Source organism: Anas acuta, chromosome 16, assembly GCF_963932015.1.
Source record: "Anas acuta chromosome 16, bAnaAcu1.1, whole genome shotgun sequence".
Taxonomy (NCBI): Eukaryota; Metazoa; Chordata; class Aves; order Anseriformes; family Anatidae; genus Anas; species Anas acuta.
The window spans coordinates 8,036,215-8,053,022 of record NC_088994.1 but is presented as its reverse complement, the minus strand read 5'-3'; the positions used below and the strand labels follow the sequence as shown (position 1 = coordinate 8,053,022).

Here is a 16,808-nt window from a genome sequence, read left to right as displayed (position 1 = left end):
CTCTTGGTCATATGGTCTGAATTTCTGGGTAGACCTGTGTGGAGCCAGGAGTTGGACTCAATGATCCTTGTGGGTCCTTTCCAGCTCAGGATATTCTGTGATTCTATGAGAACACAGGCTGAGGGGAAGGAAGGTGAAGGGGCCACATAGCAAAAGCTGCCCCTTCCCCTGGGCTCAGGGATGCATCCACTCCATGCTCTGGCAAACCCCTGCTATGAGCATCTCCTAAGCATGGCCCTCCCCTGCTAGAATGTGGGTGAAATGGGGGTGAAATGGCAGGGCACCGGACAGCTGGCAGGGGACACCACTCTTGCCAGATCTAATTCTAAATGGGCCTTGGCCTTCCTTGTCACATCCCTGCATACTCTGACAGTGTCCCTACATTCCTTCCTCTTGCTCAATTTGTGAGCTTCAGAGTCATGGATTTGGGAGATTTATTGTCAAAATGCCAAGATATTTCATCTCTCCAAACTAAAAAAAAAATAAAAAGTATGGAAGAGGCTTGGTTTTGTTCCTTCCCCAACACCACCTCTTGAGGAACTGCCAAGGGATGCAGAAGGGAACTGTAATGAAAAGAGTTTAATTCATCGTAAAGAGAAACCAGCTCACAGAGGATGCAACAGCCACCGTGAGGTGGGTGCCAGCAGCTGGAAAGCCGTGACCACCCCACCAGCCTTGACCCACATATGCCCAGCATTGAGGCTGCATCCCACATAGCAGCTGGCAATCAAGCGAGGGGATGCCCACAGCAAGCAGGACAGGATCAGGACTGGTTGGCATCCTTGCAGGAGGCCAAAGGGGGGAAAGGGAATTATAAACTCTGCCATACAGAAGCAAGTGTCCACCCTTGGCAAGAGCACAGCAGCCTGGGAGAGAGGGTGCCCCCTGTCCCCCCTGCTCCATGCCCACCCACCTCCTTTCCCCCTATCCCTTCTGCTTCCATCCTCGCAGCCCCTTGCACAAACTTCACTTTTCCTCCCTGCCCACTTGTTCCAATAGCCCCTCAGTCTTACCTCCCCACCCCTCTGCTTCTTGAGCCTTCCCCAAGCCAGGCCGGACCCTGGCCCCACTTTTTTCCCCTTATAAGTCAGGCTTTCATTTTATTTCATTTATTTTCACGTAATTTATTTCATTTCATTTCCCTATTTATTTTTAATCCTAGGGGCATTTTTACTTTATTTGCGGCCCAGTGCCCAGGGAATACTAAAGCAGTGATGCTGATGTGCTTTATGCAGGCACTGGGCTGAAGTCTTTCTCAAGACTGCCTGGGAGATTTCTTCTTCAAATATTGACTGCCCTTTGTAGGAAAAGACATATTTATTATCAATATCCAGGGACATCCCATTATAATCAAATCGGCAGCTGCATTGTCTCCTGAGGGAGTGTCTGACTCCCACAGGGTAATGTTGCACGGTAGCCACCAGAGCTGGGATGTCCACGTGTGGCAGTGCCAGAGTGAAAAACCTTGCCAGGAGTCCGGACCTGGAGAACAGAAGGAAGGAAAAAAGAAGAGAAAGAGGCCATAGTGGGCAGAACTAAGCTCGGGCAGGTCTTGCTGGCATTCCAGGAGGATTTGGGCTCCCTGCTGCCTGCAGGGCTTCCCCTCCAAGTCAGGCAGTGTTGAGCCTGTCCGTTCACAGCCAACTGAAATTTAGAAGACACACCATTATCTGACTGGCTTCTTGAGGAATAAGCAAACAATGCTTTTTCCTCCCACAAGCTCCCTGGGGCCTCTGAGGGTCCAAGCATGATTTCCCCTTCCAGTTGCATGTTGAGGAACATTGGCTCAACCTAGGGTTGGCAAATGGCTCATCTGCACAGACCCCCTTCATCCCAGCCCCCAGGGCAGCCAGTTCATCTCACCAAGGAAGAGCCATTCAGCTACATTTAGATGTTTTGGCACCCTGGATTTTGCAAAAGTAAGCTAGGATCCCATTTCTCAGAATTTTTACACCCATAATATGCTTCAGTGTTTGCTAGTTATCTTTAAACTGCATTCAGTCGAAAACAAGAAACTAAACTAAAATGTCTAAGGGAATAAGAATTAGCTTATATGCTACATGATTCCAAAGCAGTTTTAAATACAGTAAATCAACTAATTGATTGATCACCTTGGCTTATCCGTATGTTGATTGACTCTCTGTAAACTGAAAGTTTAAAAGTTTGTCTTTTCTCACTGTATAAAGCAGCACAGACGGGGATTCCTCTGAGTAGAGCAGGACAGAGTCAGTGCACCTCGGTGCTCCCCTCCCCACACAAATTAGTCTGTCCCCTCCAGCACGCTGCAGGGATGCCTGTACCTGCTGCATGGCCCATGGAGAACCAGCCTCAGCCCCTTGCTGTGGCAGAGCAAGAGTGGCACAGCTCCCCCAAGAGCAACGCAGCAGGGCAGAAAAGATCAACTGAGCAGCAAACAGCTTCTCAGGTCAGGCTCGGAGTGTTCAAAAACACCTCTGCTCTCATCATAGCTACTGAAACATTTTCCTCTGGGGTAAAACATGCCATAAACACCAGCGCTTGTTGGAGAGGAGACGTTTGACATCATATCACATTAGTGCAGCTGCAAGCAGCACAGAGCAGGACTGCCAGCTCCCTTCAGAAATCCAGTAACCACCGAAACACAAAACATAATGCAGCAGACCGGATGCTCAGCTCCTAGCTTCCCTTGGCTCAGGCAGGGCCTATGTGCAGTGTTTGACAGCAGATTTTTCTCCAGCCCCTGCAAACCAATGGGACAGGAGCAGTGATTTGCTGGCAGTAGCCCTGCTATCTTTTGTTATGCTGGCCAGGGAAGAGACTTTATTAAATAAACATGTGCAGAGACCAGAAAAATAGCTGCAGCATTATTTAAGCAGCCTGTGGATGAGCCCTGGGTCCCACAAGCACTCAAAATGCAACTAAAAAGAAATAATCCTTCCTGTGCTCCAATTCTGTACCCTGTTCTCTCCAGTCCCTGGTTCTCATGCCCCTTCTCCTTCCCTCCTGCTGTGTGATCTCTCTCCTGTCCTGCTTCTCTCCTTCATCCCTTAACCTTGAGGCATTTCCTTTTAGAGCTGGTACAGCCCTGCTAAGGTTGCCCCAGTGAGCAGTGGGCTGTAGAGCTTCTCAGCACCCTCTGAGCATCTCTCTTCTTCCTCCAGGTGCAGAGGATTCTGCGGGGAGCAGGGTCAGCACTTGTGCAAGGGCTCTGCTGCACCATCCCCGAGCAATGCTCTAGAAAACGCTGGGATCATGAAGGGCTTAGGAGATAATAGAAGCCGCCACCTCTCCGATAACCTGGACTCCCCTCAAGACTCTCTTTATGCCCCTCAGGACAGGAACCCTTATCTCCTCAGCCCCACTGACTCCTTCACCATGGACCCCCGGTTCCCAGCCCAGAATACCCTCCATGGAGACTGTCTCCTCCCACTCAACAACCAGATCTCCAACAGCAGCACTTTCCCCCGCATCCATTACAACTCCCACTTTGAGGTCCCAGACGAGAACCCTTTTCCGAGCCATGCCCAAGCCACTAAAATCAACCGCCTGCCTGCAAACCTCCTCGACCAGTTTGAGAAGCAGTTGCCCATCCACAGAGATGGCTTCAGCACCCTCCAGTTTCAGAGGAGCGATGCAAAACACCGGAGTGAAAGCCCCGGGCGGATCCGGCACCTTGTCCACTCTGTCCAGAAACTGTTTGCCAAGTCCCAGTCTCTGGAGGGCCCCACCAAAGGCAATGTGAATGGCAAGAAAGGGGCTGATGACCCCAAGCAAAACCGGAGGAGCAAGAGCAAAGACCGAGCGAAGACATCTGAGCCCAAGCGCAGGACCAGATCCAACATATCAGGCTGGTGGAGCTCAGATGACAACTTAGACAGTGACACCTGCAGCTATCGCAACCCCATGGGCCTCATGACACTGGGCCGGCAGCCGGACCACAGCCAGCCTAAGTATTTCATGCATGCTTACAACACCATCAGCGAGCACATGCTGAAATCCTCCAAGAGCAATAATGACCTCAAGGTCACCCCTTGCACCAATATCCCCATCAACAACGACTCCAACTACATTAAGAGGGGCTCCTGGTCCACGCTGACACTCAGCCATGCCCGGGAAGTGTGCCAGAAGGCCTCAGCCACGATTGACAAAGCCTTGCTGAAATCCAAGTCCTGCCATCAAGACTTGGCCTACCACTACCTGCAGGTGGGTGCAGTGGCGGGTTATGGCATGCTCCGTGAGGGGACAGTGCAGGAGAGCAGGGGACACCCTCTCAGTGGGCACCCTATTGCCTGGCAGAACTTATCAAACAACTCCAGATGTTTCAGCGGCCACTTCAAGTCGCATTGCCAGGAGAGGGCTAGGGGGACATGGAAAGGGTGAAGTCACCCAGGCCCCAGCTATGCCCAGGGACAGCCCACCACATCTTCCATGGGGACATGGCACTGTCAGGGTCGGGCTGCTCCAGGCTTCCACCAGCCCCTGTGCTGGGCCACGGCAGTGTGGTCAGGAGACGCAGTGCCCACAACACGGGTGACCTGCCAGCCCCCTGCTCCCTACCCCACAGCAGCCTCAGTGCCCTCTGCTGTGACCCCAGTTTGCCGGGAGACCCCCTCGCACCACGCGTGCCCTGCTGCCCACTCAGACCCTGCAGCCATCGTGGCCGGGGCAAGCCCAATGCTCGGGCAGCTGCTTCTGTGGGATGCCCAGGCAGCCAGGCACACCGAGGGGCCACTGCACTGCATGGCCTCCAGCCAAGCATTGCCGCCATCCCATGAAGGATTTCAGTAATAACTGATGTTAACCCCTTATATCCATGTGTCGCAAGGACGTGCCAGCGTGCCCCATCAGTCCCGCTCCACAGAGTTTCCCTGGAGTGCTGGTAGGACCTGCAGCGCAGCGGGGCTCAGCTCCCTTTGCTGCTTACCCCAGGGCTGTGGCGTGAAGAGGGCAGCGCCAGCCACCCGGCTTGCATGGCAGGGCCTGCATGGCTAACGCTGGGGGCCACAGAAGCCCCATGGTCACTGGGTGGTCCAAAAAGCTGCACCTGAAGAACCCAGGCCTGGGAGATAGGAATGAAGACAAATAAGCCAGGCCTGGATGGGGGAAGGCAGGGGACAGGATGATTGAATGGGCTACCTAATGTCAATCTCCAGCATACTTTTCTAATGCAAAGGTGTCATCAGCTCCCCTGGCTGTGGCCAGCAGGCTTAGGGGCTTTAAAGAGCCGTGAATTATTGAAGCACATACTGCTTCTGATATCTTGCTGGCCACTGCTGCACATCAAATTGTGGCGGGAGTTATTGCATCGGGTATGTTGTCAGAGACATGTCCTCGGCCTGGTTTCTTTTTCTTTGCTCCCTCCTTTCACTGAGGAGTTTAAAAAGCCGCAGACCCCTTCTGTGTGAGCCCAGCACAGGTGGCCCCAGGTGCCAAGACCCCGCAGCCCTTGCCCAGTGCTCACTCACTCCCCAGGCTCTGGCCAGGCCCAGGTATGAGAGACCACCCTGATGGTTTGTTCCCCACCCATGTAATGAGCCTCCGTTTCTTGACAGCCTGACGGAGGGCTGTGGGCACAGCTGGGTGGCGTGAGCCCAGCCAGCAGCTGGGCAGCCCCACCGCTCGGCTGGGAGGACACGGGTGCTGCCCCGCTGCCACCGAGCGAGCCCCCGCGGAGGTGGGACCAGCCCCTCAGCCCCGGGCCAACCGACGCAGGCAGCGGCCAGGTAGGGATCTTGTTTTGAGGGGAAGATTTGCCCAGTTCCCTCCACTCCCTGACCCTCCTGGGACTATCGGATGAGGCTGGCAGCCCCCCACCACAACTCTGGGTAGGGCACAGAGCCAGCACCACGGGCACTGAGTCCAGGAGACACGATGCACATAATGTACCCCCACCCCCAAAAGCCAATAGACCATGGGTGCTCGTGGCCAGCCCCGGCCAGACTGCATCCAGCCCTTAGCTTAAGAAGGGACCTAAGGCGGAGGTGAAGTCACCTCCGATGTGGGAAATGTCCCTGTGGAGTAGGACAGGCCCTCTGCCAGCACCTGCTCCTGCAGTGCCTCTGCCTTCTTGCAGAGCCCGGTGTGTGGGGCCCGGCCCCAAGGTGCAGAAATGCCATTTTGACCCAAGGGAGGGCAGGAGAAGCAAAATGGGGACAGGTCCCCCAGTCTCCAGGCTGGAGTAAGACTCTAAGGCTTTTCACCTCCCCTGCTCCATTTGCAAGCCCTGGGAAGGCTCCAGACTCATCAGAGACTATTGGGGCTCTTATCATATCTTCAGGCCCATTCCCAGAACCAGTCAGTCACTGGAGCTGAGAGCAGCTGATCACCCAGCTCCGCTCAGGTGCAGCCCTGTCCCTCAGTCTGGGGCTTTCTCTGGAGCAGCCCTCAGGGCAATGGCCTGGAAGAAAGTCTGGAGCACAGCTCCCAAGAGATGGAGGCCGAGCTCCCCATCCCCATGTCTTCCCCTCCTGGTGGACCCCATGCATGGCCAGCAGCCATGCAGCCTGTGCCCAAGGGGATCTCTGGAGCAAGAGATGCCCTGGGCCGGGAGAGAGCAGGAGCGGGCAGGGCCAAGCAGCCTCTGCCCCACAGGCACTCAGGCCCCCATCTGGGCAGTGCTGTCCATTTTGGGCAGCCCACCCTATTTACACACACTGTGTGCAAGGGAGGGACAACTCCATGCTGCCCAGGCACCACGGCATCCTTCAGAATTTTCAGGGGACGCTGTGGTTCAGCCTTGCTCATGCCCTGGGTGTTTCCCTCTCATAACCATATCCCAAAATAAGCAGTGAGACAGTCGGGGTTGTGGCTGTTCTGGGCTGTGGGGAGGGGGATGAAGGGCCCCAGCTCCAGCGACACAGCCCCCTGCCTCCCTGTGCTCCTGGGGTACAGGGTCACACCACTGTCCATTAGCTTGGAGCTTCATCCAGGTTAGCCTCCCTGACCACACCAAAGCTTCCTCACCCCCCCAGTAGCATCAAATATGAATTCATGAGCCAGGGCAAGCAGCCTATTAAGTGTCAGACATGCTGCTGATTGCTCCCATGGAGCAGAAAACCCAGCCCTGGTCCCTCCCAGAGCCACCCCTGCCAAAAGGCCAGGTCAGGCATGTAGGCAGCCTGGGCTCCAGCTTTCTTTCTTGGGGACACACCTGAGACCACAAGGAGCCCTCAGGACACCACAAAGGATCAGCTCTGGAGGGAGCGGCAGTGTGCCCCCATCAAGCTCATTCTTACGTTGCAGCCTGGCTGCATGGCACAGGCATCCCTGTGTGCTGAGCCCAGCTCCGTGGGTGCCTCAGCGGGTACGCTCATGTGTGCTGCATGTCCGCATGTGCCAGGCTGGGCTGCATGTTGGAGCTGTCACATACGCAAACTGGAACCCTGCTTGCTCTGCAAGTCTCTCTGCCCCGTGCCCTCAGAAGTGATGTGAACAGCAGGGCTCTTCTGTCCCTGCCAGTGCCAAGGAGGTGAATTTTCCCTTTCACTGCTCCCTCACTTCTGGTAATGCTCAGTTTTTTTCGGTGACTGGGGAATGCTCCATACTTAAGGAGGGGAGAAACCCCCATGTGGCCCCTTCTTTTCTGTCCCCTCTGTGCTTAGCTCATGATAACAGGGTCAGAAGAGCAGTATTGCACAGAATGGTGCCAGTGGAGCCCAGCTCCAAGGGACAGTCAAGTGCCTGTGCCAAAGGACACCATGCAGCAGCAAGACCAGGCAGAGAGGAATCTGCATCCCAAGCCCTGGCAGATCCTCTGCTGTCCACTTCTCCCCAGTGCAGCCCCCTGGGCAGGGAGGATCCTCAGCTTTCTGTGGCCACTGGCCACCTGTAAGAGTAGTGGACCTGGGCATCCTCTTGCTCCCACTCCTTTCACACCAAAAATAAAAAAAAGAAAAACCACCATGGGTAAGACCAAGCCTACATCTGAAAAACAAAGTACACAAGGACTCCCCACAGCCTGTGTGGAGCCTCCTGATCCTTCCTGTGCCAGGCCTACAAGTAACACATGGCAGCTCTCATTTCATTTTTGTCCTTGTTTTAAAACATGGGCAGTGTGCAGAGCTCAGGGTTCCAGCTTCCACGAGAGATTCTACCAGGGAGGTGCTGCGTCAGTCACTATCAAGGTCTGTCCCTTGATATTAGGAGATGCTCTGGGTTCTTCATCCCCTATTTCAGAGCTTCAGAGTCTGTTGGACAGGCTCTTCTGGGCCTTGGGTACTTGAAGATGCAGAGAAGCAGCCAGCAGGATCCTGAACAGCGCCTCAAATACCTGCACTACTTTAGAAGTTCCCTGGGGGCGCCTACGTGAAACGCTTACCCTGCACTCTGGTCCATGGGCAGCAAAAGCTGTGGGAATCCCTGTGGACTTTGTGTGCTGTGCTGTACACAGGATACACTCCAGACTGGGTCACTGGATTCAAAGGGTATCCTGGCAAGCATCATCCTTACCCTTGCTGCTGCTAAACTGAAATGTGGAGCACACTGAGAGTAGCTTTGTTTCTGGCACCAGGTAGGCTGCCCTGCAGCTAACTCTCCCACAAAATACAGCATCTGTCTCTATATAGGGTGTGGTCTTCTGGCCCCTGCTTGGCATGCCTGGCCACTGAGGAAATGCCACTCTTAGCCATGGCTGCAGACTCCAACCCTCTCTGACCCCCCACCCCAGCTGCTTGCTGGCCCAGGAGCTGTGTGGGAGGAGGCTGCAATTCATCCTCGGGAGAAGGCAGGCAGCAAAATCCAGCCTCAAGCCAGACCTGCCGCCAGGGCCCATACAGTAGGTATAACAGTGACATCCAGGGCTCCTGCCTCCTTTAGGAAGGGTCAGAGCCAGCTACCCTGTGACCCAGGGGCATGGAGAGCTCTCCTGCAGCAGAGACTCAGCTGGAGCCAGCAGGATCCCTCCTGGCTGGCCTCAGGGCCACTCCATGCGGGTGGCTGGCTGGGGCAGCTGTGAACAAGGTGGGGAACAGGAACCAAGTGGTGCTTAGCAGCTCTGGCTCATCACAGTTAGCCGCAACTCAGCTCTCTGCATTCCCAAAGTACTATATGAACACTGGCTGATTAGTCCCACAGCCCCCCAGGGAGCTGAGTAAATCCAACAGCTCCATCAGCACAGTAAATGCGGATGCTCTCAACAGCATGAGCTGATGCAGCACATGGCCCTTTGTTGCTCCCCATGGCGCTCTCCAGCCAGCCTGCTTCCCGCAGCAGACTGGGCAGCCTTGGGCTGTCCTGGTCTGTGTGTGTTTGTAAGAGGGTATCTCCTCCAGACCCACTTTCTATGGCTTTCCCTCACCATCACCTCTATTTGGTCCTGTTGTAGCTGCAGTCAGTGCAGGTGATACTGCAGGGTGCTGGATGTCCCAACCAGCCACAGCAGACCCTGTCTCGGGGAATACTCTTGCTGGGAATACCCCAGGCTCGCCTGCCTTCCCACACTGTTGCACACTGGATATGCAAACACAGCCAGGCAGACTGCTGAAGATGAAATCCCTTGGGAACCATTGCAGCAAATTGCTTCAGTCCTCACCTCAACCCTCACTTCTCGACCATGCTTCCTCGTTCCAAGGACTGGCTGTGGCGCTTCCTTGCTCCTGGCAACTCGGGTAGCACAATCTTTCTTCTGGACTGTCCCACACCACTTGTGGCTCCTGTTTTGATCAGTCCTAGGCTCACATCTGACTCTGCTGCTGGCCCAGTGCCTTGGCCATGCCTCCGGTCACCTACATAAACCCTTTGCAGGGCAGACAGGCAATGGTGTTAGTTCCTTGAGATTCTCAGCACTTCAGGCCTCATGGAAAGCATTAGCTTGCCCATCTCTATGGAGGGAATGAAAGAAGGCCTTAAATGAATAGCAGAGTTGTCACACTAGTGAAGATAGAAATGCTTTTTTTGCACAAGTTACTCACCTCTGTGCAGGCACCACTACAAAGTCTATGTAACCAAGCTGCTCTAGGATTTGTGAGGGCCTGGCTTGGCTTTTGAAATGAATTTCAGACACTAGGAGTCCCATTCAACTCAGAAACCTTAGAAGGAGGGCTGGGCTCTGATCCGTAGGTCCTGTCTATGACAGCTTTTACAGACTTTGACCTGAACAATGTGTGCAATTACTTTAATAAGCATGGGCTTTGTGTTAAATGAATGTGTGCCGCTCCTGTCCCAGTGTGCAGTGCAAATCTGGTGAGGCTCTTCCCTCATTATGTCTGATGTTGTGCAGCTTATATCAACTGTGTAAGCATGGTCCTGTGTGAAGTTGGTCTGCAGTGGTCATTGGGTGAATGCGTGTGGGTAGATGCTGAAACGGAGGCAATCAAATGCAAGGCTGCCTGGCTCAAGCTGTCAAGGGAGGGCTGGAAAAGAATTGTGTTTCCCATTTCCCCTGTGCTCCATCTGAGGGTCCAAAACTTGGCTTTGCTGCCAATTCCCAAAATCCCCGTGGTCCCCTTGGTCCCAGAGATGCTCTCTCACAAATGCTCATGCTCCCCTTACTCTTGCAGGTGCCTCAGGGGGAGTGGAACAACACGCTGTCTCGGGACAAAGACAGTGAGATCCCGTGCCGACGCATGCGAAGCGGGAGTTACATCAAAGCCATGGGGGATGATGATAGTGAAGACTCAGAAACCAGCCCTAAACCATCCCCGAAAACTGCAGCTCGGAGGCAGAGTTACCTCAAGGCCACCCAACAGTCCCTGAGTGAGCAGAGCACTACCCAAAGGTAACTCTGGGGCTCCCCTAGGAGCTCTGTACAGGTTCCCAGGGACCACCCCAGAAGCAGTCCTTGGGGTTTGGTCATCAACACCCACATGGAAACCCCACATGGGGATCAGAGCCCAGCAGAGCTCCCACACACCAGCTCAACTGGCCATGGGACAGGATGATGAGGAAACAAGCGTGACAGAAGAAGATGTGGCAGGGGACTGAAGAGACCTGGTGACTCCAAATAGCCCTGGTGCTAGGAGTCTGCCCCAGGTCCCTGCACTCTTGGTGATAGGGGGAATCCTTTGGTGGAGCTGTGTGGGTTTTCTCTGGCTAAGGATCTGCTCCTCTAAGAGATTGTGGAGAACCCAACCCAGGGATGCTATTTAGATGCTCAGCCAGTGTGGCTGGGAACATGTGGCACACAGGCCACAGGCTACTGCAACTGTGCCATCTGCTTTGCTCCACAGGTGTCCCAAGGTGTCTGGGACCAGCCAGAGAGTGCCCCCTTCACACACTAGGCTGGGTGGTCCCCTGAAGACAGGAGAGATGAACTAAGAGGCCTGGGACCCAGTGTGGAGGGAGGAAGACTCACAGCGTCTTGAGCTAGCCAGCCTGCAGAGCAAGGGGAACACAGCAAACGTGCTGGGCAAGGGGCTAGCTCCCTGGATGGGGTCTGTGTGAACCACCTGAACAGAGGTTGTGCTTCCCAGGACAAAGCACCCAGCGGCTGTGAAAGGCTGTGGGGAGTTCAAATGCTGTAGTCAGCACCAGACCGTGAGTGGCACAGGAGCAGGAGGAGGCAGGAGCAGCTGCAGATGAACTGCTCACAGTTTGGCAGATAGAGCCAGAGAAGTGAGGAAAAAGCAGGCAGTGTGGAGACCCCTCACAGTGTCATCAGACTGTGGAGCAGATGCTGTTTTCTGGTGGGAGATGGGGACAAAGCTAGCTGCAGGGAGCCCTGGAAATGCCTGCTCTGAATCCATCCCTGCTCCATGGCCTCACACGTACTTAAGGGGAAGCAGAACTGGGTCCAGGGGTCTCTGGTGTAAAATACCCAAGTTGAGACATTCGGGTTCTTCCTGTCTTGGGCTAATTAACCACTCAGGTCACATCCATCAGAGTGTGAAACTTCACTTGGGCTGCTGGGGCCCTGCACCAGGCGGGAATGGAGCATGGGCACGGCTGCCATCTGCTGACCACCCCCTCGGCTCTGCCCCCACCAGGGAGCCTTCTGGAGCTGTGGCCACTCTGTTTTTTGCAGGGTCTGGCCGCTTCCCCAGCCTGTCATGCCGGTGGGACAGCAGCTAGAGCAGAGCCATGGCCCCATGCCCTGGCATGGCTGTACACCCACCCACAATGCAGGCCTCAGTCTCCTCAGCCAGGGCTGCTGGGCCCCATCCTAGCGAGGGGGTCATGGACAAAGCCCTGTCATGCTGAGGGGAACAACAAGCTGAACAGATAGCCCAGGGCTTAGAGCGCCAAGGGACCGTTGGTGGGGGTGGCCAAGCTCCACAGTGAGTCCTCTGGGGGCTGGGTGTCTCCATCACCCCTGGCAGAAGAGGCCCCTCTCCACGCTCATCAGCTCTGGGATGGAGACTCAGGAGGTGCCACCATCCTTCCTGGAGGTCTGCCTGGCCAGGACACTCCCTGCACTCCGTCCTGCTGGGGTACAGACAGACTGACCTCCTGCACACCACAGCCTCCCCAGGTGAGGCAAGAGCTTCACCCCCATGCTGCTCTGCAGGGCCCACAGGTGGTTTAAGAGGCAGACCCTCTGCAGCTCACCCCTCACCACGCCTGTCTGTCCCCTGCTACATGCCCAGAGCCCCAGCAGTCCACATGGAGACCACACCAGAGAAGTGCGTGCATAAAAGATGGCACTGAGCTAATGTGCAGGGCTGTCACACACCTGCCTGGTCTGCCCCCCTGCCAGGCAGGATCACCTAGAGCACATTGCACAGAATGGCATCCAGGCAGTGTTTGAACATCTCCAGAGAAGGAGACTCCACAACCTCTCTGGACAACCTGTCCCAGTGCTCTGTCACCCTCCCAGTCAAGAATTGCCTCCTCATATTGAGCTGGAACCTCCTGTCCTTCAGTTTGTGCCCGCTGCCTCTCGTCCTGTCGCTGGGCACAACTGAAAAGAGACCAGTTCTGTTGTCTCGACACCCTCCCCTCAGATACTTATACACATTGATGAGGTCTCCCTCAAAAGCCATCAAAAAGTTTTGAAGATGTTTCTAATTGTGAAGTCAATAACAGTATCATTGAAAAATCGTTCCCCCTAACACCTTCCACCCCCTGCCCGCCAGTCCGGGCAGGGAAGAGCAGGATTCCCCCAGCATCAGCCTGTGCAGGAGCAGGTCTGTAGCCAAGGCTTTGACTCTGGGGGCTGGGACAGATACCATGTGCTCCCTGGGCTTGGGTTGGACAAACCTGGCATCTGCATTGCATTCCTGGGGACTGGGGGACACAAGGTTTTGTCTCCTCTCCTTCTTCTGCACCCCACAAAACCTTTACCCATGTACCAACTTAAGCCAGTGGCCAGCAAGGTGAGAAAGTGTTTCCAGCTTCTCCAGCAGCTCCAGCACAGCCCCAGCTCTGCCCCTCACACCCTCTCTCTCTGCTGCAGGAGCCTGGACCGCCTGGACTCTGTCGAGATCCTCCTACCTCCAAAGTTCCCAACCTGGGAGGAAGAATACAACCAGATCTCCGACAGCGTCAATGAGTCCAGTTGCATCAACCAGGTGAGATGCCAGGAAGGCAAACCCCACTGCACACCCAGCCCAAAAGAGAATGGAGGCTGGCTGATTGGAAGAGGAATATCCTTTTGCCCCCTAAAAATAAGGCACCAGTTGCATTCCAGTAACAGGGGTGCTGTTCTCTGGCAGTGTTATTAAACTCTCAGGGACAGCTCCCTAATTCACATTAGACCTCTCTGGCTCTAGCTTTTGCCTCCTCTCAGCACTGCTGGTGCAGTTGCAGTCCCTGCAGCCGTGACCATGGGTATGGCAGCCCAGAGCTCCCCCATGCTTCACAGCAAGAGGAAAAGCTCACTCAGGGCTGCTCCTTGTGCAGGCTCACGCTGTGCACCACCTAGCAGCTGCCTGCAAGGCCGCCCACTCCTGCTGCAAGCTCCGTTCGCTCGCGGAGTGGGCACAGAGCCTGGGCCAGCCTCACTGGTGCAGAAGGCAGCACGCAGCCTGAGGCCAGCTGCCAGGGAGCCTGCAGAGGTTCACAGGGGACAGAAATCCTGCTCTGCTCTGAGGGTCCCGTCCTCAGGAAGCGAGTTGAACCGAGGCACAAGGTGCCTGGAATTCAGGAGGCTGTCCTGCCAGCTAACTGGGGGTGTCTCTTGTGTATCCCTGGTTCTCATGCCACAGGGAAGTCCAGACAAAGCCAAGTGGAGGTGCCAATGGTGGGTAGCAAACCCTGACCTTGGCCTCTGGGTTTAACTCCTGGTCCCATGCTATGTCCCATCCTCCCCTTGGTATGAAACCAGAGTGGCTAAGGACCTGTGGCTGTAAGCCAGGTGCCAGCAGCCAGGAAATAACCCACGCTGGCATAAGGCCGTTGCACAGTTCCCATGTGCTCATCTCCACCCCAGGACAGGGACCCCTCCTTTTGGAGGGGGTGTCTGGGGCATCAGTGGCTCCACGAGCTTTGCCCAGCTGTGTCACTGTCACCCTGGGCCTCTGTTATGTCCCTTCTCTGTCCTTGTGTGCCTACGTGGGAACATACACACACATGCCCCCCTTCCATGCTGCTCCAGTCTGCCTCCCCACACGCTGCCAGTGCTCCCCGGTCAAGGGAGGCAGCACGAGGTTAACAAAGTGGGCTGGACACCAGGAAGCACAGCATGGAGGAGGGCAAGAGGTGTGTGCCGGCACTCCCCTCCAGGTGCACAGGGCTCTGAACCCACATCCATCCCCACCTGGCTGCTCCAGCCACACTGCTGGCTTCTTCTGCTGCTACCTGCAGCTGGAGCCATTTGTGGAGAGCTCTGGGGAAAGGCACAGAGCATTGCTTGTGGGTGTACATGTTCCTTGTGGTCAGTCTCGTTACTTGTATATTGATAAAAGCGTTCTGGATGTTTTGTCGCAATGAGAAAGAGGTCAGGCCCATTGCATTCCTGTCCTTTGCATGTAAACCTGTGTCTAAAGCCAGGCCTTTGCAGGGAAGGGGAAACCACGGGCAAGCTGAGTCTGTGCTCTCCCCCACCCCATGTTTGCCTTTTAGCAGACAAGTGCAGCATCCTCACGAAGGCATCAGAAGTATCTCGAGGGGCTGAGCAGCCTGCACTGTGCCAGGAAGTGCCCAGCACATGCTCCTTTCCAGACCCAGACCTGCAGCTCTGTCATACTGACTGCCATGGCACCAGCTCAGCCATGGGGCTGGTGTCATCATTTTGCTTTGCCTGCCTTCCTCCAAACCAAAGACAGTCCAGTTGCAGCTGAACTGGGATTTAGAGGCCTCTCACAAACTGCGTAACTCTTGATTCAGGGTGGAGCTAGTACAGCCACCTCGCGTGTGCTGGCCTGATCCTCTGCCAGGCCTGCCCTGCCTTTTCGTAAGTGCTGCAGGCAGCTCCTCCTCCGCCCTCCTTTTTGGGTGACCCCCAACATCTTCTTTGTTTGTCCAGCAAGACTTAGCATCCTCCCATACAGAAACATATCTGTCTCTCAAAGACAAGTCCACTCTGCCTGGCTTTGTGCAAGCTGAACTCCACCTTGCAAACCTCTGGAAGTCCAGGGTTCATCTGATGTGTGTCAGCATCCACCTCTCACAGGAAGGGACCTGCTGCCAGACAGAGCCAGCTGCTGACCCCCAACACTGCCGAGACACAATTTGAGCTGTGCCTTATGTAGGATGGCCAGACCCGACCCCCAGAGCCAAGGCTCTTCCCTGAGGTACATTTTGAACCTGGATTCTTCCCAAGATGGGTCATCTTGAGCAGCTCGTGAAGGGAGGAGCTCCTGGGGTGGTTGTGCTCTGCAGAGCGGGGATGGAGGGAACAGCCAGGAGATGGGGAGAAAGAATTCCTCCTGGCAGGCAGTGCAGTGTCTGTCAGGCGTCTGTCCATCTGCCAAATGTGTGCCATGGCTTTGCTATGGAGAGAAGGGAGCATTGCTTCCAGGGGGCCTCTTCCTGGTGCAGGGGCAGAGGAGATAGCAGCAAGGTGGCCAGCCCAAGTCCCAGCAGGGCAAAGGATGGTTCCCCTGATGCGCAGTGCTCAGCCTGCCCGTGCACCCAGCTCTGCAGCCGCAGGGCCATCGCTGCTCCTGGCCATGCCACGAGCACTGGCCAGTGCTGGGGCTTTGCAGGGTGCTAACCAGGAGCCACACACCTCATCCCACAGCCACAGGCACCCTGTGTGCGCCCAGGGGTGCCCCAGTCAGGGCATTGTGTTTCTGCTGTCAGAGTGCCAGTATGCCCTGTGTGTGTATATATTAACACACAGTGCATACAACGTGCTGAATGCATCAGCAGCTTATCTCCATCTCAGAGGCGTCCCGTGGAGCTTTGCTGTGCCTTGTTTGTGGGGCCTGTGAGGCATTTTGTTTGGCATCTTATGGGCTCTGAAGTTTGTACTGAAGTGTCAGCAGTGGTGGCCCAAAGGAAAGGGCTGTGTGCTCCCCTCGTCCTTGGTCCCTGTGCAATGGCTGTCTCTGTGAGGGCTGCCCCTTTCCTGGCCTTTAACCTTCTCCAACTCTTTCTTCCAGATCTTTGGACCCCCCTCACTTATCCCTCAGATATTTACCCATGGAGAGCAGGTACCGTCCCGCTGCCATTCCCTCTTCCTTCCTCATGGAGCTTCCTTAGGTCTCCCTGGACCCCCACTGCAGGGTGCGAGGCAGCTGTGGGGTACCCTTGCCCAGGGCCACAGGAGGAGGAGAACGATGCACTCCCCAGCCCAGAGCACTGCAGGGTGACTGGACAGTTTGGTTCCCCCGGCCTCAGCAGAGGGTTCAGGGGTGTTTTTGGGGATCATGATGAGTTTTTTCAGCCAAACCCTGTGGAGCTCGGGGAAAGGCTACAGATGCCAGCACTGGTCATAAAATCCTGTCCTTGAAGCCAAAGAAAGGGCCAGGAGAGGTGGAAGTGGCTGACAGGGCAAACCTCAGCATCTC

General features: G+C 55.4%; 1 protein-coding gene across 4 annotated transcripts in view; it reads left to right on the top strand.

Moving 5' to 3' along the window:
- The window catches only part of DLGAP4 (DLG associated protein 4), a 146,466-nt gene that overhangs the window by 81,589 nt on the left and 48,069 nt on the right, over nt 1–16,808 (top strand). Inside the window, exons 4-8 of one of the 4 annotated variants that reach the window (XM_068700972.1) lie at nt 3,141–4,182; nt 5,532–5,702; nt 10,476–10,693; nt 13,310–13,424; nt 16,401–16,451. In XM_068700972.1, the coding sequence (XP_068557073.1) occupies nt 3,232–4,182; nt 5,532–5,702; nt 10,476–10,693; nt 13,310–13,424; nt 16,401–16,451 (1,506 nt within the window). In that variant the 5' untranslated portion in view covers nt 3,141–3,231. Of the gene's footprint in view, nt 1–3,140; nt 4,183–4,804; nt 4,859–5,531; nt 5,703–10,475; nt 10,694–13,309; nt 13,425–16,400; nt 16,452–16,808 lie in introns of all 4 variants that reach the window. The other 3 variants (XM_068700974.1, XM_068700973.1, XM_068700975.1) reach the window with 3 other exon arrangements.